Source organism: Gopherus flavomarginatus, chromosome 15, assembly GCF_025201925.1.
Source record: "Gopherus flavomarginatus isolate rGopFla2 chromosome 15, rGopFla2.mat.asm, whole genome shotgun sequence".
NCBI classification, from domain to species: domain Eukaryota; kingdom Metazoa; phylum Chordata; order Testudines; family Testudinidae; genus Gopherus; species Gopherus flavomarginatus.
This window is the reverse complement of record NC_066631.1, coordinates 16,188,262-16,211,826: the sequence shown is the minus strand read 5'-3', so window position 1 is coordinate 16,211,826 and position 23,565 is coordinate 16,188,262. Positions and strand designations below refer to the sequence as shown.

The 23,565-nt window shown below is 37.4% G+C and overlaps 1 protein-coding gene across 4 annotated transcripts; it reads right to left on the bottom strand.

Moving 5' to 3' along the window:
• Positions 1–3,089: 3,089 nt before the first annotated feature.
• On the bottom strand, positions 3,090–23,499 carry CDC45 (cell division cycle 45). 4 transcript variants are annotated; one of them, XM_050923420.1, is made up of 19 exons: positions 23,036–23,499; positions 19,800–19,859; positions 19,366–19,458; positions 18,623–18,760; positions 17,782–17,925; positions 16,814–16,869; positions 16,170–16,218; positions 15,076–15,137; positions 14,586–14,636; positions 13,463–13,582; positions 12,863–12,994; positions 12,368–12,466; positions 11,830–11,991; positions 11,495–11,633; positions 10,630–10,713; positions 9,251–9,369; positions 7,410–7,486; positions 6,507–6,573; positions 3,090–4,743 (listed from the first exon to the last, which is right to left on the bottom strand). In XM_050923420.1, exons 1-18 carry the CDS (start codon positions 23,084–23,086, stop codon positions 6,509–6,511), a joined length of 1,701 nt encoding a protein of 566 aa, XP_050779377.1. In that variant the 5' UTR covers positions 23,087–23,499; the 3' UTR covers positions 3,090–4,743; positions 6,507–6,508. The 4 variants fall into 4 exon arrangements, with proteins under 4 accessions (XP_050779377.1, XP_050779379.1, XP_050779376.1 ...); XM_050923422.1 differs by having other exon boundaries at positions 3,090–4,526; positions 23,051–23,498; XM_050923419.1 differs by having other exon boundaries at positions 3,090–4,526; positions 23,036–23,497.
• Positions 23,500–23,565: the final 66 nt, after the last annotated feature.

The following is a 23,565-nucleotide window of genomic DNA, read 5'->3' as shown; positions in this document are numbered from 1 at the left end:
CAGTATAAAAAACAGGCTAAGTAAAGATTAGATAAGAGAGACCAGGAATTGTTACCATCCTTTAGATATAGTAAAGCTTTACAGAAGCTGATAAGAACAGTTATTAAGTATCTGAAAAGGGGCTGGCAAAAAAAAAAAACCCTAACACTCTACGGGGCCTTTGCCTTCACTCAGAGGGATAAAGAAAGAATCAACAGTCTTTTGGGTTGTTTACTTTACCGCTGACCATCCTACCCCAGTGGTCTGCTTTTGCAACTTATTTTACCATTACAGATATTTCTAATTTTTTAGCCATATTGTGTCTAGTGACCAGAGGCTTTATGGGCTTGATCACCATCACCCCCGGGGTGCATCAACATCTATTTCATACAGGCCCTCAAAAGAGCCAAAATGTTTCTGCTGGCTCTTCACTCCCATCTATCAATTTTTCAGTTCCTCAGAACTAATACCATCGTCATTTGTGATTTATGAAAAATAAGCATTGGGCAAACACAGGGCCAGCTGATTTACATCTTTCATTCATACGAGAACATTTTAATATATTTCAGGATTTAGCGAAGCAATGGCGGCAAGATAAGTCAGACTCAACTCCTTTTCTCAGGCTCTGTTACCACACAGTGTCCAAGTTAGGTGCAGCATAGGTCTTTTCAATTATTGTGATCCTTCTGGGCTGACAAGCCACTTCAATTCCAATGAGGTCTTTAAGATTTTGTTTCAATTATGTGCAACTTTGCCCACCTAGCAAAAAAGTAGGTACAGGAAATAGGATTTCTGTTCCAAGCTAATGAGTCACTGTATGGCAGTAATTAATTCAGTTATCTTGCTTTGCCAAATAACTTTTTAATTATTTAATAATTTCCACTGTATTTTATCCTCTTAAGAAAAATGTGACCCACCCCCACCCCCTGCCCTCAAGGAATTTTTGCTATTCTCTATTTTTAAAGAATTGTTCTCTGATATGAATAAGGAACAAGCAGATAAACAGAAACTGTTTTGTCCCGGTGTTAAAATAAATGAGTGCACTGGAGGGGAAAAAAGTTGCTGCAGCTCAAATATAATCCTGAGGGAATATTTCTGTTTGCATTCAGACCCAGCTAAAACGGAATGTTACCATACATAAATAGGGTAATCCGATTAGTTACTGCCTTAACCACTGTATTTTAAAATAACTAACTCATTTAGCCAAAATTTTCTATTTGGTCAAATAGCTGAAAGCGTATTAATCCCTTAACAAAGGGAAATCAAGAGTTCTTGGCACGCATCCTGTATCCAGCATTCTCATGTAAGGGGTTAAGTCTGCAAAATCATGGTGGTTCTTAACATTTTTGATTGAACTACACAGCAGGTGATTTCACATTAGTGGCTGCTACACGTCATGGCACCAATTTACTGCCATTAAGAGTTTATGTTTTATGTAGATTCACTACAGGGCTACACAGTTTTACTGCCTTTCCTATAGGGCTCTGGAGCAAGTAACTGACTAGGTTAACACCACATTAGTCTACAAGTTCCACAGCCCAGAAAGATGCAGTGCAGGCAGCAGTGTCACTCATTTTCGAAGAATTTCTATTATAGTGCCATGCTACCGCTACATCAATTTCAGTAGACAAAGCATCAGAAGCTTGTTAAGCATGTCTGAATCTTTCTGAAAAAGCAGCTCTTTGAGATAAATTTCTCATGCTTGTTCTCTGTGCAAACCTGAGTTTCAGGAAAGTTTAATGAAAACCCATGCTGTCATTTCTGATACAAGAGCGCATACCATTGATGAACAATGCTTCCGTTTTTTCTTCCATCCAGGGTGAGGGTTGAGAGAAGGTGAGGAGAGTGAAAAGTAGGAAGTGAAGAGAACTTTACAGAGTCTCCAGCTCTCTGTGTGGTCATTACTGCATGGTGATATGTTTTGACACTATATTATTTCCCTTACCAGTAAACATGCTCTGAACTATCAAATGTCAGATATAGGCAGGTGCATATCTGTGTATGCACCCAACAGATTTTTTAAAAAATTCAAGTAATATGCAATCTTACTGTAAGAATGTTATTTGAATATGCAACATGAAAGACATTAAATCCAAAAAAATTACAATAATGTAGTAAAGTTGAAATCTTAAGCAGAATAAGTCAGGAAATCTAGTTAAGGTTCCCACAGTTTTTTATAACGATGTCAGATATTGTGCATATATAGTATGGCATTAAAACTAATCCCAGATACCATAATACAACATACTTTCTGTGCCTCAGCATCCTCATCAAATGGGGATAATGATATGGACCGCCTCTGTAAATTGTTTTGAGACCTTCAAATGAAAAGTGCTGTAAGAGCTTGGTACTGTATATCTGAGACCAAAATTACAACTGCTGAATTACAAGTACTGTGAGAATAATTAAAACTTTAAATTCTCAAATTTAACATGTATTATAAATACCAAGAGATATGGTCCAGTGGCAAAAGCATGACACTAGGACCCATGAATTCAATGTTCTAATCCTGGCTCCAATACTGATTTACACAGCAACAAGTCACAACACCTCTGTGTGTTTCAGTTTCCCCATGCTTCAAGTGAGGATATCTACTTCAGAGGTGCTGTGAAAATTAGCTGGTTAATGAAGTGACAGTATACTGTTAGGCATTGCATCAGAGGCATCACCTGAAGTATGCTGGGATGGGGTGGCGGAAGGTAAGGAAAAGGGAAACACTATACTCATGTTTCAGAGTAGCATGTTTTCATGGTGGCTGGGTGTGTGTGTGTGTGTGTGTGTGTGTGTGTGTGTGTGTGTGTGTGTGTGTGTGTGTGTGTGTGTGTGTGTGTGTGTGTGTGTCTTCCATATCTCCTCACTATATGTTCCATTCAATGCATCTGATGACGTGGGCTGTAGCCCACAAAAGTATATGCCCAAATAAATTTGTTGGTCTCTACGGTGCCACAAGTACGCCTGTTCTTTTTGACTATTCTCATGGTACAGTGTAACCTATTAAATATGCGAGAGAAAAAAAAGTTCATTTGATGTTATGCAATCAAGTGCTATGGCTTTTACAATTTGGCACATGGATCATATTGACCAAACAAGACTATTTAATAAAACAACAAGAGTTATTTTATTTGAGTAGAAATATACAATAAAAATTTTGCATTGGCTACATTTTGCATTGGCTACATTTAAAATCCCATTAGTTAAAAATTAATCTACACAAAATCTACACAACATATGGTAAAATCCAGGTAATGAAACATTTACACAGTCAATATAATACACAAAGAAATAAAAATCACATGTGTAAGGAATCCAGGCAGACACTGAAAAAGGCGGAAAAAACCTCACCCTTTCTTAAAATGTACAATAATCTAAACACAACACGGAAACACAGAATACATCTAATAAAGTGGTACTTTGTGTAATACAAGAGTTTGGAGTTTTATTCAGGACTGTATCAGATGATCTGAATATATGGGACATCATGAGACACTGATCATATCTACACAATTCATTCGCTGCTTAGAAATTAAAGTAACAATAATACACTGTTGAGGGCTGAAAAAGGGGAGTTCAGTTGGTTTGACAACCATTTTGTGTGACTAAGATCAAGTGCAACATCAGTTCTATATGAGAACTGAAACCTTCCCTATTTGAGGAACCCTATCCTCCTCTGACAGGGGGATGGGTTTGATCTAACTTGTCCATATCTAAAATACTATAGTCCATGCATAATAATAGCACACCCACTGAAAGTGCCACTCCAAAAGCCATTTTAAAAGTGACACTGCAGAATCCAAGTGACTGGCTAAGGACATGGTGTTGATACAGGAATCACCTCTTTGGGAGATGCTATTAACAGGCATGCTGTCAAAGAACAATTGTTCTATACTGCTAGTACAGGTTCACTTTCAGTACTTGTGGTTGATCGGTATTTCGATTTTAAGAGACCTACAATATTAATTCCATGCCTCACAGAACAGAGATTTTTAGAAATTAAAACTACACAGAGTTACTCCTGGTGACATGTATTAAGAGTTGATTTTGGAGAGATTTATACTAGAAACTCAAAAGGAGTTTTTCTGATACCTGCAAATCAGGTTTCTGCAACAAAGCATTTAATAGCCTGGACCAATAGGTTTTCCTTTGCTACTCAAACATGCTAGGCAGAGACCAATTCCTGGATGCAAGATTTTTTCTCCCCACAAAACTGAACTCCCTCTATATACATTTTATTCAGATGAATTCTTCCTTAGCTTTTAAAAAGGCACTTAGGAAAAAAGGTCAATTGAACAACAAACAACAGTTCAGTAGAATGTGAATTTTTAGAAAACCCTCAACTTATTATCTGTATCAACACAGAAAGGCATAGGAGAGTTCCAGATTGTCAAATGCTTGGTCATAGAAATGCAGTTTACAGGTAGTCTTTCCGCTCCTACTCATTTGACAATCTGGACCAGTGGGGTCCAACTAGTTCCTAGATCAGGAGGCTAGGGTTTTTACAAAGAGAGTGCTCAGCACCCACGTGCCAAGGGCGACGTCCTTCTGTCTGCCTATGAGAGAAAGAAGATTTAAGTCGAAGCCTGTTGCAGTATGTCATGAAGGATAGCAAGATGGAGCATCACAATTGCAACACCATGAATGAAGACAACATTTGAGACTTCAGTGATATTTTTTGCTTGTCTGCAAAGTGCAGCAGGGCAGGGAAAGCTGTCTGGGAGGCCAGCAATTGGTCACTCTGCCTTACAGATCCCAACAGCAGCTGGTAACCTGCTGGTCCAAAGTTTTGAACAAGTAGGAAATGATTAGTGCTTCTGGTACTTGTTGAAGGATATGCAGGCTGACAGATGTGTGAATAAAACCTAGAAGTCCTTCTGGACAATGAATGACTCTTCCTGTCACTAACACCTTGGGCAAGTCTTAACTTCATGCCTCAGTTTCCACATCTATAAAATGGAGATAATACTTGGTTACCTCACAGTTGTATAAATAAGGATCAATTCCTGGTATTAAAGTTTTCCAAGGTCCCTTTTAAACACTTATAGAGATCCAATCAACCACATACTTCTAAATGTGTATTCCAAAGCCACTGAGCACACTAATAAAATTTCTCTCAAGAAGGTTATGCTCACACCACTACAAAAGCTGCACAAAACACTCTTATAAAAAGGGTTCAGAATACTGAGGAATTGTGGCTATTCAAGAAGTAGAGGTGGCAACAATTCACTATTAAATCTGGCCTGCCTCAAAATAATTCAACAACTGATTTTTAACTGTTTTGTGGCTAACACTGTTGCACTGTCCAGTAGAGGCCAGTATGGATGGGGAGAAAGTATTACCAAAAAAAAGATTACAAGGGAGAGCAAGGGTTTAGGTTTGCCCCAGCCATACCAGCTGTCACACCTTTAACCATTCTGGGTAACACTAAGTTCTTGAAAGCTAGATTCAGGAGACAGAAAGTTTAATAGGATAGGCCAGCCTTAACGGAAAACTAAAATAGACATTATCTATCTAAACTGAAACAAAAACAACAATGGAATGAAATACAGATTGCTAGTGCAGAAAGAACTACACAGCAGACTTCTTAGCTGATTTTAAAAATATGAAATGAATATGTTGTTTATTTACAAATATCCTGTCTTATTTTGGTATATTAACAAGACCGCTAGAGAACACCTTTGTAATGGCCACCTGTGAAGTATTAAATTGCCCCAACTTTGTTCTAGTCAACAACCTAAATATTATGGATGCAGGCCATCATAAATGCAAATATTGTTTAAATAATGTTATGGTTATCACAAACTTTCAAAGCCAGGAAATGCACTGTTAGGGCCAGGATTCTGTCTTGAACTCAAAACTGCTGTGAGATTAAAGAGAATTTTTAAAAGTATGAGTCAAGGACAGAGTATTAACCTTCATTTTGAATATCCTGGCTTCTTGTTAGTATTTCAAAACTTAAACAGTATGTTTACTTTCTTAGTTTAAAACAAAAAAATCCACAAAATAAACTAATGAAAGATAAAATGCTATTTAATAGATGAGAAGAGCTTGAGTTAGTCTTTCAGGGAAAACTTACTCTATACAAAAAACCATGCATATAGCTTGTGTGTTCCATCTGGATTAAAATAGATTTGTTAATGTTTTCAGAAGGCATATTATTTAACTGATAGGTCATCAACCTATTGTGTGTTTTTAAGGCACTTCATATACATGTGTAAAAGCGGTTAGACTATAGTAAGTAGAAAACAGGTCTAAACTAAAATCATCCATTCATTTGGACTTGTACAATTTAAAAACACAACTAAATAAATTTTAAGTACTATTTCTGACATCTGCATTCCATGGCAAGTTTCAACTTATAGTATCTTTTTTTGGGTAGATAGACCCCAGAATCAAAAGCAAAATGAGTTGGCTTTGTTTGAAATTGTAGCTTATCTACAATTTATACTTTCACTAAAATTTGATGCAGCATCTGAAAACATCCTACCAATAAACCACATTCAAGAATTAATTCTCCTTTCACGCACACTTACCATTAGGACAAGAGAGAAATAAGTGCATCCAGAAATTTGCTCCGATCTTCCATTTTCAGTTCAATTACTAAAATAAAGAAAGATTTATTAGTACAGGAGACAACTGCAGATATACCAAGTCTCAGACTCTGGGATTATATACTAGTATTTTTAATTAAATTATTTCTCTTGTTTTTTTGAAGTCTAGGTAATACAGTAGATCTGAGCAAATTCAGAATTCCAGATTCTCACCCTTTAAATATGGTCTCTATTTTTAATTCTGTGGGCTTGATAGATTCTAGGTTTACATCAGACAATGCAGAGCAAATACCCACATCATAATTTTCAAAGTTTAAATTTTGCCTTCTTTGCAAAAACACATACAAACCTTCCCAGAATACTACTCCTTTTTGTGTTGGCTAAAAAAAGGAGGTGAGAAATCTCTCTTTTTGTGCTGATGTCTCTTTCAAATACCAAACGTATTTCAAAACAAATGTTAATGCAGATAAGCCTACATCATAAACTAGCACATAACTATAACTGTTTATGGTTACATTTGAGAGCTCCAAGTCAATTCAGGTAAAAATTGTCATTCCAGGCAAAATATATTTCAACTTTTCTCAATAATAATTAAGAGGTTTGCACACTTACAGCTAGCAGTCTTTATACTTTCAGTACACCAAAATGCCAATTCAAGAAGTGCCACGGTACTAAAATCTGGATTGTGTTATATTGCAGCCTGCTTGTGAAGCACACCACATCTCATCATCTAGGTATATATTAAAATTACAAGAACTGCCACTTTGTAGAATGACTGAGATCTTTTAGGGAGTCTCCTGTCTGAAACAGTAGAAACACTGACCCCTAAAGGATTTGCCTGTCAAATGCAGTTAGGTGGATGTGAAAAGATAAAAAGTTACTTACTAGACATGTCGAAGTGGTTATGTAAAGTCCTAGAATTTGTGCTTTCTGCAGCTTTTTCAAATGCTCTCCCAAAAAAGCTTTAAAAAACCAAACCCACACATTAGGAATATCACCTCTTTAATTAGCAGTAGGTTATTCATTTTTCTAACACTCCAAATGTTACAAAGACAAAACATCCTTCCCTTTCCACCCTATCCTTCCTGGACAACGCACATTATATCCTACAAGTATGCAGTCACAACAGTCCAGAGTGCATGGGCTCCAATTAGTCACTGTGGCCAAACACCTGCTTTGTCTCCCAGGAAGCAGATTAAAATTTTAAATTAGGGGAAAACCTCAAAAGTAGTCAAGATTAAAACTCCTGCCATATGAATATAGCAACTCCTCCCATGCAAACCCTTAGCTTTAGCAGGATTTAATTCTATTGACTATGACAGTAATTTTTAAAAAGGATCCGCAAATGGCCCAGTGATTGAGCAGCCTGAATATAATTTGCAAGCACACTGAAAAATGTCAGGACCTACACAAAAAGTATAGCCATAAAAAACGTCCACTACTTTTATTTTTTAGCAGTGTGACAAATAATAACAACATAAGAACGGCCATACTGGGTCAGATAAAAGGCCCAACTAGTCGAGTTATCCTGTCTTCCAACAGTGGCCAGTGCCAGGTGCCCCAGAGGGAATGAACAGAACAGGTAATCATCAAGTGATCTATCCCCTGTTGCCCATTCTCAGCTTCTGGCAAACAGAGGCTAGGAATACCATCCCTGTCCATCCTGGCTAATAGCCATTGATAGACCTATCCTCCATGAATTTATCTAGTTCCTTTTAAAAACCTGTTATAGTCTTGGCCTTCACAACACCTTCTGGCAAAGAGGTCCACAGGCTAACTCTGTGTTGTGTGAAGAAGTACTTCCTTTTTTGTTTGTTTTAAACCTGCTGTCTATTAATTTCATTTGGCAACCCCTAGTTCTTGTGTTATGAGAAGGAGTAAACACCACTTGACTTTCTCCAAATCAGTCATGATTTTATGGATCTCTCACATCCCCCCTTAGTCGTCTCTTTTCCAAGCTGAAAAGTCCCAGTCTTATTAATCTCTCCATATATGGAAGCTGCTCCATACCCCTAATCATTTTTGTTGCCCTTTTCTGTACCTTTTCCAATTTCACTATAATCTTTTTTGAGATGGGGCGACCACATCTGCACGCAGTATTCAAGATGTGGGTGTACCATGGATTTATATAGAGGCAACATGATATTTCCTGTCTTATCTATCCTTTTAATGATTCCCAACATTCCGTTGACTTTTTTGACTGCCACTGCACATGGAGTGGAGTGGAGTTTTCAGAGAACTATCCACAATGACTCCAAGATCTCTTTCTTGAGTGCTAACAGCTAATTTAGACCTCATCACTTTATACAGATAGTTGGGATTATTATATTTAAACATTACTGAAAGGATATTTATTGTTCAAAAGGCAAATGAACAAACCAATCAGAAAAAAAAGGAGGAAGAGAAATTGGGGAAATGTGTGCCTATATTTCATATCCATAGCAAGAGCCAAGGTAAGTGAGATAATATCTTTTATTGGATTAACGTCTGTTGGTGAGACATGTTTTTGAGCTACAGAGAGCTCTTCCTCAGGTCTGTGAAAGGCACTTCGCTGTTACAGCTAAATTCCCATAGCAAAATACTTAAAATGTGTACAATTGATCATTAAAACTAACATTAGGATCAAAACATTTGGTGTTAAAATATATCTTAGATAGGTTTATATCAGGAAAGAGGCTAAGCTTATCAATGTCATTTAGAAAGGATACTAAACAAAAAACACTCACTTCTTTTTGTCGGAGCTTTCTGTCTCTGGAGGAATTCCCACCATGATCACTGTACCCTGTTCAACATCCATCGGCGCTGCTACTATCAGTGGCAGCAGCTTACAGCGCTTGTTTTTTGTCTGGAAGACAGAAAGTCCCTCGGTCAGACAACGAGCTCAAAGATGATACAATCAACCTTCAGTTCTCCATGCAAAGTAAAATGTGTGCTCTGCATAAGTGAAAAATTTTGCACAAAGTTAATTTTCTATAAAATAATACAAGAGACACTAAGCTTGAAAAGTAAGTTTGACTCCACTAAACACATTCCCTTCCTCATTAGCGTGGTATTCCTTCACCCTTCCACAGGTCTGCAGTAGCAGAGAGCTCCTGGGAAAGTTATCTGATCTGTATTTATCAAAGATAAAACTGCCACTTTTATCAGGTTAGCACTTCGACAACCTTACCCTCTTTAATTAAACTCTTCAAAGTCAGTGAGTAATTTAAGGATTTTGGCTATTTTGTAGGAATATCTATTGCACTAAATCAAGTGTTCGGTGTGGCATAAATCCCTAGACATAATTCTTTGGCAGCTGACTTTGAGATTGCCATCCTGTTGCTCTGATAACTCTGGGCATAACAGTCACCTTGGTTGAGAGCTAGGGATCTAAAGAAATTAGGAAGACAACCCCTTAGGAAAAGCCTTTGATTAAAGCTCCAATCCTGCAACTAGCTCCATAGAGGAGTAGGCCCACGTGGAACTCATTGGAGGGTAGGGATCTTAGTCTAATTTTCAGAAGAGAAGTAACATATGAACATAGTGAAGACTGCTCACGATAATGTTATTTGTACAGTAGGAGAATGTTCACTAACTGGGTGATATGTTAATCTAATACTAAGCCCTGTGTTTATCTGAATTGATTACTACTTTTATATAGTTTAAGAGATAACCATTTTAGTAAATACTGCTTAAAATTCAATTTGGTTTGTTGTGAAAAGAAGTTTACTATTTTAAATATATGTTAACAAAAATAAATTAAAATGTTTCAGGTGTTTAGATAACTTAATCCTGCGTTTTCAGTGTTACAAACTTAAGCTAATTTCTCTGCCACAGTAAGTTTGTTAAAAAAGGTATAACAATTTTAAATGTAATGACTATGATTTCCCTCTATTGTTGGATGTCAGCATCTCAGATGAAAACTCTCACTAGTGTTAAATAGGTCTGCAGACTGGAATCTTTCACACTGCATCATCTGTACATTGGTGCATTCAGTTAGCTGAAAAAGTAACTTGTATATTTTAATACTTTATCTGGTGATCCTTCTCTTAAATAATCCACAGAAGAATTATAACTATGAATTCAGAGCAAGAGTTAGCCAGTTGTAAGCCTTTGATTTACTTACAGAGCAAACAAAAGACTTGAGTAAATATTTACTGAGCAGGCACAGAGACACTGGTTTGGAGAACAGTTTCACATCTGGAGTGCCCTGGGAAAAGAAAAGTTAACTCAATTATATCTAAACAAGAGATAGTAACATCCTCAGCTCATCTTTAGGATGAATGGCAGTTTAAAAACAAAAAACTAAAACTAAAACTCATGACACTCTAGAACAGGGATCAGCAACCTTTCAGAAGTGGTGTGCCGAGTCTTCATTTATTCACTCTGATGTAAGGTTTCGTGTGCCGGTAATACATTTTAATGTTTTTAGAAGGTCTCTTTCTATAAGTCTATAATATATAACTAAACTATTGTTGTATGTAAAGTAAATAAGGCTTTTAAAATGTTTAAGAAGCTTCATTTAAAATTAAATTAAAATACAGAGCCCCCCCGCCTGGTGGCCAGGACCTGGGCAGTGAGTGCCACTGAAAATCAGCTCATGTGCCGCCTTCGGCACACGTGCCATAGGTTGCCTACCCCTGCTCTAGAAACATTAACAAAAAATTGTTTCTACTTAAAAAGTGCTTTTCATTTGAATATAAAATAACCCAAAAGAACCTTGCCTTAATTTTTACAAGGCAAAACTCCAGAGGGATTGATCGCTTTGCTGACTTGAATATCAAGATAGTACCATGACAAGACTGATTCTTAAAATGGGGAAAAGTCAGAGGAGAAGAGGTGTCAATATAGGCTGATTCGAAATCAGTGCAATATAGAAAGCTAAGCTCTTCCAAGCTTTCTGATCAAGCTTTCATATCTACTTGACATGCCAGTGGCGACAGTTACAGTACAAGAAGTCAAATGAGGAGGAACAAGTACATAATTCTGACCTCCATTAGATAGCAATAAAGAAAAGGCCCCTGAGAGATTACAAGATTGGTGCAAATACAGCTGGCTACAGTCTGCTGAGTGGCACGAAGTTGTTTTTTGGCTAGTTCCAGCCCTTGATGCAGTTTGTCCAGGTTACTCCTATAGTGGAACAGAGAGAAGAGAAATATTTTCACATAAAAAGAAAATTCTTGTTAAATGGAGTTATTTCTAAATACTAATCATAAGGATATTTGCTTTGAATCTTCCGAGAGAAGCATTTTCATCAACTTAACATGGTTTTCATAACTAATGATTAAGAAAAATTGTAAGAGGGGAGAAAACATATGCACAATACCTGGAAAGACTATCCAAAGCCTTGATAAAATTATCAGCTCCAGGTTCATCTTTCTCTATATTCTCCATTAGAGAAGCTGTTGCATAGACAATGTCACTTGCTAAGAACTTGTTCTTAAAACCAAAGTGAATGCTGAAGGTCTGTACTCTTAAGTTTTTCATTCTGTAAAAGCAGACCAAATCAATGGAGAGAAGTTATGACAAACTTCTTATAATCTATGAGATTATATTAAAATTTATTGCCATCCATTAAGAAGTTTGAAATTAGAAGCACAAGGGTAAATCTCACATAAACTTTTCTGAGTAGTCTTATTCCTATCTAGCATTATTGTTATGCCTTTTTAAACAAGTTGTGACATCCTCTTTAAACTGCTAGTAAACTACTAAACTGCATGTTAATAGTTAGAGCACAGCACTAGGAGTCAGAAGTTCTGGGTTTATACCTGATGCGGTAGCATCAGGAAGTCTCTCAAAGCCTGATTCTGAGAGATGCTGAGCTTCATATAACAGAAATTTAATTAACAGAAATAGGATTTTACCCAAATTTGCTGGCAGATTCTTCAATCATTTCCTGCAGGTTCTCCTTTAAGGAAATGTCCATGGAATTAAACTTTTGTTTCACCTGCTTCAAAGGCAAACTACAAAATGAGAAAAAGTCATTTTTTAAACATGCAGTTAAACATGTCTTCATCTAATGGAAAGGAGATTGCCCTATAAGTGAATGCATTCAACAGCTCTTCATATTCATCTACCCGAAACACTGATTAGTGGATGTGCAAGAGTCACTTCATATATCTACTGTCCAATAAAAGCACATATCTTAAAACTAATGAGTACAGTAGTATCAGCAGAGCAGAAGTAATGCAGTGGAAGGGCAATCCACCCTGTGCCCATAACAACATTTCCATACTTAACATAAGCGCCCACCTCAAAATTCTAATCTTTACTGTTATATCCTGAATATTTTTCATATGCTTCCTTATTGAAAAGTACAATGTAGTGTTCCCTTTTCCCGATGAATCTTTATAACTCACCCCATGTCAGCAAAAAACTCCTGAAGCCTCTTCTGCCCTTGTACAGACCAAAGTTTGAGACTGGCAGAAGTATAACAAGTGTTACAGAGGCTTTCAAATAGGGACCAATGTTGATAAAGAGCCAGGCGCAGACTGAGGACATCAACAGGAATTAGGGAAAAATAGTGATTTAGAGCATATATATTTATATATTTACAAACTAGTAATGAACTTAATTGTTTATTATTCTCTCCCCACACATACTATTTAAATCTACATTAACTACACCTCACTGGAATAAAAATTTCCAGATGTGCAGAAGAACATTATCACAGTGAGGACTAACTGGTGTAGCTGTCATTTCCCTCCCCCGCTCTATTTTTCCAGGGTTTGCATTTGTACTCCAGTTCCATAGTTCTGGAAGGTTAGATTGTGTTGCTGGAGTTATGCTCAAATATTGGAACAGGGATTCACCTGCAATAAGTATCTGTTTCTTCCAATTCAATTCCTAGCTCATAGGAAACCTTAATGAAATTCCTTTTCCTAGATTAGGCCTTCAGTCTGTCAAATCAGGGCGGTTGTTTTTAACCCTTAATATTTATAGATCAGACATAAGGATACTCATACTCAAATGCTATTCTCATGCAATCAATAGAAAGGGAGTTCTCTTCATCTTCATTGCGGTGGTTATGCCGGGACACATGACGTTGTAAAGTTCCAATATCAGTCACATACTTCATTCTTTAAAGGAAAAAAAAAATAGTAATTTTTCTTTCCCTTGGTATTTGTAGCATTGTTGACTACAGAATTCTTTCCTATTACTTAAACCTTGGCTAGCTAGCTTCACAAAAATGAAATCTTATTATGAAAAGACAAAAGATACGTTTTTTTTAAAAATTGGCACTGCTTAGTGATCAGCTCCACTCCCGAAAAAACTTGGTAGTATACAAAGTAAATCAAAACGAATGTACACCTCTACCCTGATATAACGTTGTCCTTGGGAGCCAAAAAAATCTTACTGCATTATATCGAACTTGCTTTGATCCACCGGAGCACGCAGCACCACCCCCCTGGAGCGCTACTTTACCACATTATATCCGAATTCATGTTATATCGGGTAGTGTTATATCAGGGTAGAAGTGTATTTATTGCAATATAAACACATACAAAAATGAAAGTAGTTATTAAATTTACTCTCAACCTCACAAAATAGAGATGAATGCAAGTAGGTGTAGGGAGAGCAGAATACACAAACTGAAATCTATCATACATATCAAAATTTTGTACAATGCAAGATACAGAAACTCAGTGGCTATCGGGAGATAAATCTATGTCTGAAAAATAGGAAAAAATGATGAATTAGAGAAAAATGTTTCAAGCTTTTAAAAAGTGAAACAAGTAAGATAATTTTCAAAACTATAGACTATACTGGGATTTTTCTTTAATGAAGCTACTGTAAAAACAGACATATTTAAATTAGCCACAGTTAAGCACTGCTTCTCTATGGAATATTAGCAGCGATCATTTTATAAAATGAATAATCTTGAAGAAAATAAAGTTGATTAGAAATGTTTTCTATTGTTTGAATGTTTTTTTCAATTAAAAGTACAATTTGTTTGAATAATACGTACACCACATTCACTCACTAATACAATAGCCTGACTCATGTTGCTGAGTACATTAACATGCAGATTCCCTGATGCATATTAGCTATTAAATAAAAATGGATGAACAGCTTGCTTACTGTGTGATTTTATCTTGAATCCACTGGTCCGTAAGCCCAACAATAGCCCACCTAAAAAAAATGGGGGGAGGGGAAAAAAAAAGTCAGGTAGGAAAAGACTATAAATACATGAAAGAACAGACATCTACAACATTTAGAAGAGGACTGTGCGCAGCAGGTATACAAACACTTTTGAACTAAATTAAATCACAGAACATGTTCACATGGGAAAGTAGTTGTATTTTTCCTTGACAAGATACTTTACATACATAGCCACAGAAATAATTTCAATGGTCCCACATAGTAAATTTTTGAAATACCACAGCTCGGTTTGTAGTGGAAGTACCTTTCCCCAAGCCTAAGACATAATTTTTCTCCAACATAAAATTAAAAAGTCATGCACACACATTGGATACAAATACTATTGAGGATTTTTGTAGATTTTACTATGGAATTAGCTGGTACTATTACTATAAATAATGAACGTTGAAACCACAACTGGACTACATACCACAACATGTCATTCAAGTCTTTAGACATTATCCATGCCAAGTCAAACATCACCATGGCAGACTACAAGAGAAAAGAGGACTGATGAATTGCCATATCAAACTTCACAATTAGGAGAAAAAAAAATAGCAGAACACTTTTGAAAAAATCTCTCATGCACCAGCTTAGTAGCAGAGCTTCTGCAGGACAGACAGGTTCTAATCTGAATTCTAGTCTCTTACTCCCTAAACTGGGAAGAAGGACAAAAGTGCCTTTTATGACTCAATTATCCTTCTCTGTTTACATATAAATTGCATTTAACAACAAGATTTAAAATAATTTGATAGATAATATGCTAGTTCTGAGAAGAAACAGCTCAGTAATCTAAACTTTGGGTTTGAAATACCTACTTTCCTTGAAAATAGAGGAATAAAACCAAGCAAGGTCATATCAACTCTTATTTCTCTTTCTAAAAAATAAACTGAGTTCCACGCATGTGTGGGTAGATCAGATTAGACCTTAAAAAAAAAAAAAAAAAAAAAAGCTGGCCCTGTATGTATTTTTTATAAACATTAAAGATCCCATACAACAGAAAGCTTATTATTAGGGATTTGACCTGTTGTCAGCCAAAATTTCTCCTTCTCTATTGTAGGGCATGCTATGCATCAGTTTGGTTGCACTTCACTGCTGTACATATAATTTGTGAAGTACTTTGGGATGCAATTTTTGTATTTTAACATTAAGACTGTTATGTGGTAAGGTGACACTCATTAGAGGTGCAAAGATGGGAATTCATGGAAACCCACTATTGGCAAGTTGTGGCACTGATGGCTGTGCCACAGAGTTTCTGGTTTACATCTCTGAATGCTAAAGGGTACTTCAGAAATCCCAGAACTCAGAATTGATTAATAAAGACATAGGTAGGAGAATATACCATAGAGGCTATTTGTTACACCTTGCAGTAAACCAATGAAACATAATGCAACAACAACTTAATACAGTATAAATAAGTCAAAGAATTTTCTATAACATATTGGAGATATTGTATTCCTATTGCAGGAGGACACTTTCTTTGTGGTAGTTAAGCGTTTACAGCAAGCAACACTTCATACTTACCGAGGTCCCATGGTATTCATATTGCTCATAATCAAAGAGAATTTCTCGTCTAAAAAGGGGGAAAAAAGTATTTGCTTAAGTAGCAAGATTTGCTTCAAGTTCCTTATATAAGGAAGTAAAAAAGTAAAGCAGCAATTACACTGTTTTAAAATTAGTATACTGCAAATATGAAATCAAACTCGGGGCTAAACCAAAATTTTTTTTGGTAAAGGAGTTATGCTTTAGTAACACTGAAATTTATGAGACTGCAATGTAGCTTCTATTTTAAAAGCGATCTTATCAAATTATATCATCCACATTTTTCCCTGATTAGCAACCTATACAATCCCATTGAAACATAGGATTGCACAGGGAGCAAATCAGGGCAGGATGTGGTCGTATGATAGATGACATAAAGGGTACATACAATGCAAATTTACAAATTATTAATATAATAAACTTACAACTATATGACAAAACAGCAAGATTACTTGCTAGATATGACTTACACAATTTTTACCTTCCAATTTCTGAATGAAATGTGAACTGCAGCATTATTGCAGGTCTAGCAGTAAAGAATAGACTTTTGTGGTCTCAATGTGAAGATTACTATCAAAAGGGGAGAGAAAAAAGATATAAGAAACATCAGGAGTACGAACACCTACCTACGTGCCTCCCACTCTCTCCTCTGTCTTCTTTTCATTGTTCTCTCCATAATATCCTGCAGACAGGTTTAGATACCAAAACATAAGATGGTCAAAACATAAGATGGTCAAATAACAGAATTGCTCAAAAGGTAAGTGCCAATCCAGTCAGTTTAGGCCCACAACTTTTAGGCTTTGTCAAAATAAACATTTAGTAAACCTAATAGGATAAATATTTTCAAAACATTTCCACAGTAACAAGATTAAAGAAATGGCACCTTTCTGTAGTGTTATTTATATTATAATTTTGTAAGCTGGAAGGTTTTAAATAATATTTTGAAAACTGGCTGGCATTTAGAATTACAGGACCGATCCCTCAAGGTGCCAAGAGCCTTCACCTTTTCACATTACCCAATATATTGTCTGATCAAGAGTGTGTGTCCTGGCCATAAAAGGTGGTCAAAGACAGAACACCTATTGTGCAACTAAGAGTAAAGCATGTGTGTTGAGTTTTGAGCTCACTATAAGATTTTAAAAAGCCAAACCACCTCCTCCCACACTAAGGGATGAGGTAGTCTGAGGTTTTGTTTTTTAAACTTTTCTCAGGGCATTGTACAAGGGCAAAATTAAGAATAGTTTATCCAATCTATGAATTTCTATATATTCAAACGTTCAGATTCTTGAGAGTTTAACATTAACTCTAAATTTTTTGTTTAACTATGAGGTTTTTTATCCTTAAATTGATATATACTTTCAACCTGAACTTCACATTAAAGTTTTTTGTCTGGAGATATGCTAGAGTATCCTTTCAACTTGGTTTATTCGTTAAACTTGCGTCTAGGTCTTTTGATCTTCTAATGCAGCACTGACTTTTGTTTAGGCTTCATTTGCCCCTAAAGCCCAAATGGTGTTATCATATTTGCTGAACTACATCAGGATATGCATATGGATTTTTCTCCCTTTTCACAACAAAGCTGTAAGAAACACACCTCTTCAAATCGTTTGCGCTTCCCTGAAGGCTCTGATCCATCACTTTCATTCCCAGAGTCATCTTCATCCTCCTCTTCATCTCTGAAGATATCATCAAAGGCAGGAATTTCAAGGTCATCATCCTGCTTAACCAACAGCTTAATCTAACAACAACAAAAGTGTATTTTAAATAAAATAGCTCATTTTAACAACTGAAATAATTGTTCAACTCACAAATGTACATCACTTGTTCCTTTTAGTACAACAGACTAATCCAGTCACTCTTGCTTTGATCTACTCATACTAGAGCATCAAAATGTCACTCTGTTAGAATCCATATACATGGGCTAGAACAATGGCACTGTATCCATATGACTTAAGATAAATATTTTTATTCTTCTGTATCAACACAAGGTAAGTGTAGCACTATAAAACAAACTGGAATTATAATGACTTTCAATGTAAAAACAAAGCACATCTTTTAAGGAACATTACCAAGTAATTTTAGACTATAAACAAAATGTCAGCATTCTTCATTTAATATGATGTCACTAGTTACTGAGATAATAAATTCTACAATCTAAAAGAAGTCAACCTAACAGTAACATGTTCTCTTCAATGGTATAGAACTTACATTCATCTCTGTGAAACTCGTAACAGCTACCACAGGCACCTTTTATTGGGCGAAAGCAGATTTTCCCCCTTTTGACCATACAAACTACTACTGCAAGTTAGTAATAATTTGTTTTCTGCTTTCCTGTTAGCACTGTGGAAGTTACCTATGTTGAAAGGAATAGAAGAGTGGTAGATCACCTAGCTCAGTACGGGATATTGCATATTCTGTTGAACAGCTTGATTTACCTGTGTCTCATTGTAAACATTCACTACATTGATAGGCCTGTGGGTGTCACAGATAAAGAAAAATGTATCTTCCTCAGGCTGCAGGATCTCCAGGAGGTCAACATTGGCACCACAGTTTATAAGAACAAAATATTGGAACTGCGAAAGAAAAACAATATATCGTACCTAACTTAGCAGATAGTTTGTTTTCCAAACTAATGAACTCCCCAAACAAAGCAAGCTTTGCAAACTATTCTGTCTCCAAAGCATTTTCTCTTGTACCAATTTCCATTAGACTCCGAATCTACAACACCTCAGGGAAAACAAACAAGTTTTGCATACAAAGAAAATGTGTTGGGGTTTGGGGTGTAGAGACTGCTAAGAGAGTTAATCTAACCTTTCATAGTTGAAGATGGGTTTAAATTTAGTTTATATAGATCAAAAGTGAAATTAGTTTACTCGTGTTGTCTTGGCCCACCTCATAAAACCACCACACTAGGATGCATTTGGCAGTTCTCTTTAGAATTGATCCATATCTAAAATAGCAGAAGTATTTGCTAAATCAGAATTATGGCACATTAGCAGAACAAGGTGTGGGAACTTGCCACGCATTTGTCCCTCGTACATCTAACTTTATCCAATGTTATTTGGGCAACCACTTAAATCTCAGCCTAAAACTTAGATCTGAGGAAAACGTGTATTTAAAAATTACAACTATATAGTAGAATCATATAGAATGCTCTATGCACTATGGTTTTTTTTACCTGATTTTTATGTTCAAGAAATGCAGTTTCAAGTTCTTGCCACCCAGATACTGGGACTAGTGTATATTGTACGTGATCACATTGAAACAAAGCCTAGAAAGAAAGAAAGAGGCTTTAACAGATGAGGAAGAACATCAGCAACTACTGTAACTCTGGCTCATCCAAGTCCTCCTACTGCTCTTTAGAGGTACATCAAAAGCATCCCAAACTACATTTCTATAGAAATATTTAGGCATGAATTATCAAGTCTCAGTATCATGTTAGGAAAAAATTATTAGTAAAAAAGTTAGGAAAATAAAAAATTACATTTGAAAATGAACTAATTTTATAAAAATTTCTCTGTCACTTTTCTTTCTACATAGTGCTGTATATATCTTTTAAATGTGCCCCTCCTCCCTTCTGTTGTGGTACATAATTATAATTAACAAACTTACTTGGAGTATTTTACAAGCACATAATGCATCTACATCTGAAGCAACAAGAAGAAGAACACGCTGAAAAAAATTGAAGACAGTATTAATATATTAATTAGCGCGTATGGCTTGCTATTGTATAGAAATGTAGGCATACTAGGTCATTTGCAAAAGCATCATTTTCCACCAGCAAAATTTAAAATCTTTCAATGCAACAAACAATACAAAAGAAATAAAGTAAGGATGAGAGCCTCATATTACCATTATCTATATAAGGTACTCAACTAGACAAGTGAAGAGTAATTTTTAAAAGAGGAATCTATCACTGATGTCCCTTATCTGATAATTGTTTCACATGGTACGTTTCATATTAATGTCTCCAAAGACAGATTTATTTCTGCTTAATCTAGCCTGTTAGCATAGAATCACTCAACAGAATGCAGAGAGTAAACAAACCTGTGCAAACATCATCTTGTCTTGTTTGATAGTATTGGGTTGCTCAGTAAAGGCTTATCTAGCAATGAGCTCTATGCAGGCAAATCCATGCACACAGCCATTATAAATCAATGGGGGTCTGTCTGGACAGAGATCATTGCAGCATTGGGAACTAAATCAGGATTGTTTTTGAAGGAACCCTAACAACTTGAAGAATCCCATTATCCATGTGAAAACATTGCTCCTTCAATTACAATTAACATTTAAGACCAGTTAGAGAAGTGAAGACATTTCCCACAACATTTAGTTTTCTTGTGTTTAGCCAATTTCCCCAATTCCCAGAATAGTCACTTAAAGTAGGTTCTATCAGAAAAATTATTTTTTTTAAAAACTAATTTTTAAATTTTCAAGCTAACACTGTCCCTTTACATTTCAGAGCAACAGAAAAGGGTTTAAGTTACATCACACAGGCCTTGTCTCTGCTAAAATCTTGTCATAGCCTGAATCCATGTCCAGGATCTCTTCCTGTTAACCATTTCAGGAAACATGGGTATGCTGGCCTATGTGGCAAGGGCATAATTTTTGAAAGTTCAAAACTATTCAATCCTAGAACAGTTTTTATCCATAGTTAAAGTAATGTATATATAATCCACACATAGGTGTAAGCAATCCTAGTTTTCAGTAAGATCTTGAATAGAGTGTCATCACTTGGGAAAATTTGTAGCATAAACAGGGCTTGACACAATATTCAAGGTGAGCATGGTTTAGTTCAAACATCACCACTGTTCTTTTAAGTGTTGGCCACAATGAACTTTTTCTTAAGTTCTTCCAAAGTTGGACAATCACTAGCACAGCTTCATTGGTGGGAAAACTAACGTAGGCTGCCCAGTAATGTTTTCACCTCTTTATCATCTAGACGTACCCTGACCACAGTTTGAAAAACTGATACTAAAAAGGCTGGAAGCCCATCTACATTAACCTTATCATCATGGAAGGCTGACTGCAAAATAAAGGCCAACAGAGATGGAATACAGAATTACTGTATGTAGCAACTAAAGCTACAGTGATTTTCAAAGAAGTTTAGCAACATCGTGTTTTTGCAAGAAAGATTTAACCAGTAGCTCTAAACTCATAAGAAAAAGGTCTCCACTGTGAAAAGGCTTGCCAGTTTCTAGTTGGAATCCTTGTTTTATCACAGACAGTAGCTTTGACATCTGATTTATCGACCCTTTGACAAAGTTCAATAAATCTGTTTTTCTGTATCTTAAAATCTGTATCTCAAAATGTAAAGATTAATATATCAACATTTTCAGCATTCACTAGTCTGAAATTATGTTAAGCATTTATCAGACGCTGGTAATCTTATGACCATTGTAAATTAATTTTTATTACAAGATGATTCTTTAAACTTTTTGCAAACTAAGTGTATCTTTCAAATAAGTAATTTCTAATCCTAATTTAATGCAACATGATATTCTGCAACAAAATGGACAACCCTCAACAGTGCTTAGTGCACATGAACTAGTTAGTGTCATTTTATAGCACTGAAGATCTCTCAGTGCAATCAGACTTTGGAAATGTCTACACTACAAAATTATGTGAACCTAACTTAGGTTGGCATACAGCCACTGCAGTTATAAAATTGCTTGTGTGTGCGCACACTTGGCTTCTTGTATCGGCGGTGGACATCCTTACCAGGAGCGTTTGTATTGATTGTGCTGTCAGTGTGGGACACCATGGGATGGCTCCTGAAAGTCATAACTGTCGATGTAAGCAATGCAGTGACGCTGTATTGATCTACTTACATCAACTGTGACTCTATGCCTGACACTCAGGGAGGTGGTACTATGATATCGGCATAGAGAAGCACTTATCAGTGGGTGCTGGGAGCCAAATTTAAGCGAAGACATTTCCACAGCTAAGTCGATGCAAGGCAGCTTACATCAAGCTTACCCTGTACTGTGGCCTATGTCTTCACTGAAAACAAAGATGCATTTTTACATCAAGACAGCTGACTCAATGTAAAATCCTACTGGACACAAGGCACTGGTAGCTTTTACTTTCATATAGCTGGTTGTGTTCCATCTTATACTCCCCACCTGGTGGGTATCTCAACTAGCTAGACCCAGGTAACAGCTCCAGCTCCTTGTCTTCCGGGGATCGCTATGTCCATATCACCAACTCAAAACATCCCAGCACCTTGTCGCTGATTCTGCCACTTTCAGAGCCTCTGCTCCGGGTGCACTATAAGAAACCCAAGCAACAAAGCAAAGCACACTCTGAACTGCGATGTACCTAGCTGGGGACTCCTATTCCACCACCCCACCGAGGGCTACGGAGCCAGACGTTCAAAGCAAACCTACCTGCTCTGTGGAGTTCGGTGTGAAGCCAGCAGCGGGCGGGGAGAGGAGCAGGGTGCTGGGCTGCGCGCTCTCCCTGGTGGGGGGGGGGGTCAAGTACGAAGGAAGGGGGGCGGGGCAGCGCTTACCACAACTTGGCCATGACGCTGAAAGCAGGGCAATGCTCAGCCCAGGAGCAGGGCTCTGCCCCCGGCTCCGTGTGGCCGCTCCCTGGGTGACACAGTCCCGCGCTGTCTAGGCCGTGCGGAGCGAGGATCCAGCCCGGCCTACGGGGACGCCGGGGCCCGCAGTGGCAAAGCGCTGTGAGGAGGAAGGCGCGAAGCTGGAGCACCAGGGAGCCGCGGGTTTCTCCACAATCTAGCCAGGCGGCCTCCCGCTTCGTGGGCGAGGCGTTAGCAGGCAGGCCCCGCTCAAGTTTCGCGTCCCCTCCAGCCCCGCTCCCCCCGCCCGGAGAACGCTCACCTGCGCCACAATCACCTCGTAGAACTCCTTGCGGAAGTCGGAGAGGAACATAGCCGGGCCGCTACCGCCGCGCTACGGGGGGCCGAGAACGGTGGTGGGATGGCTGCAGCGCGGCGACTACTCCGTTCTCCGCCACAGTCAAAACAGGCGCCAAATCGCGTCCTTTCCCATTGGTCTCAGCTTCCAGACCACCATCCAATAGACTCCCACTACATTGTATCTCTACAGTGCTGATTGGACTAGCTTTGCGATCATCTCAGCCCTCCACCAACCACATAGCGATTAGAGTGATCACTGAGCTGGGCGATGGACCAATCCATACGAAGGCCTCCTGGGACCGCCATTTTGTTCGGCCGTGTACAGCGCCATTTTTGTTATGGGCAAATCAGCTCCACCAGCCCCCCCCATATAAGGTATAAACAAACCATTGGCTATAAAAATATAAGTGTTTCGGGAGTGAATGGGCAAATGAATTATTTAAAGAAAAACTATGTTGACACTTGTGAAGTTCCGCCTTCCGCCCTTTCCTA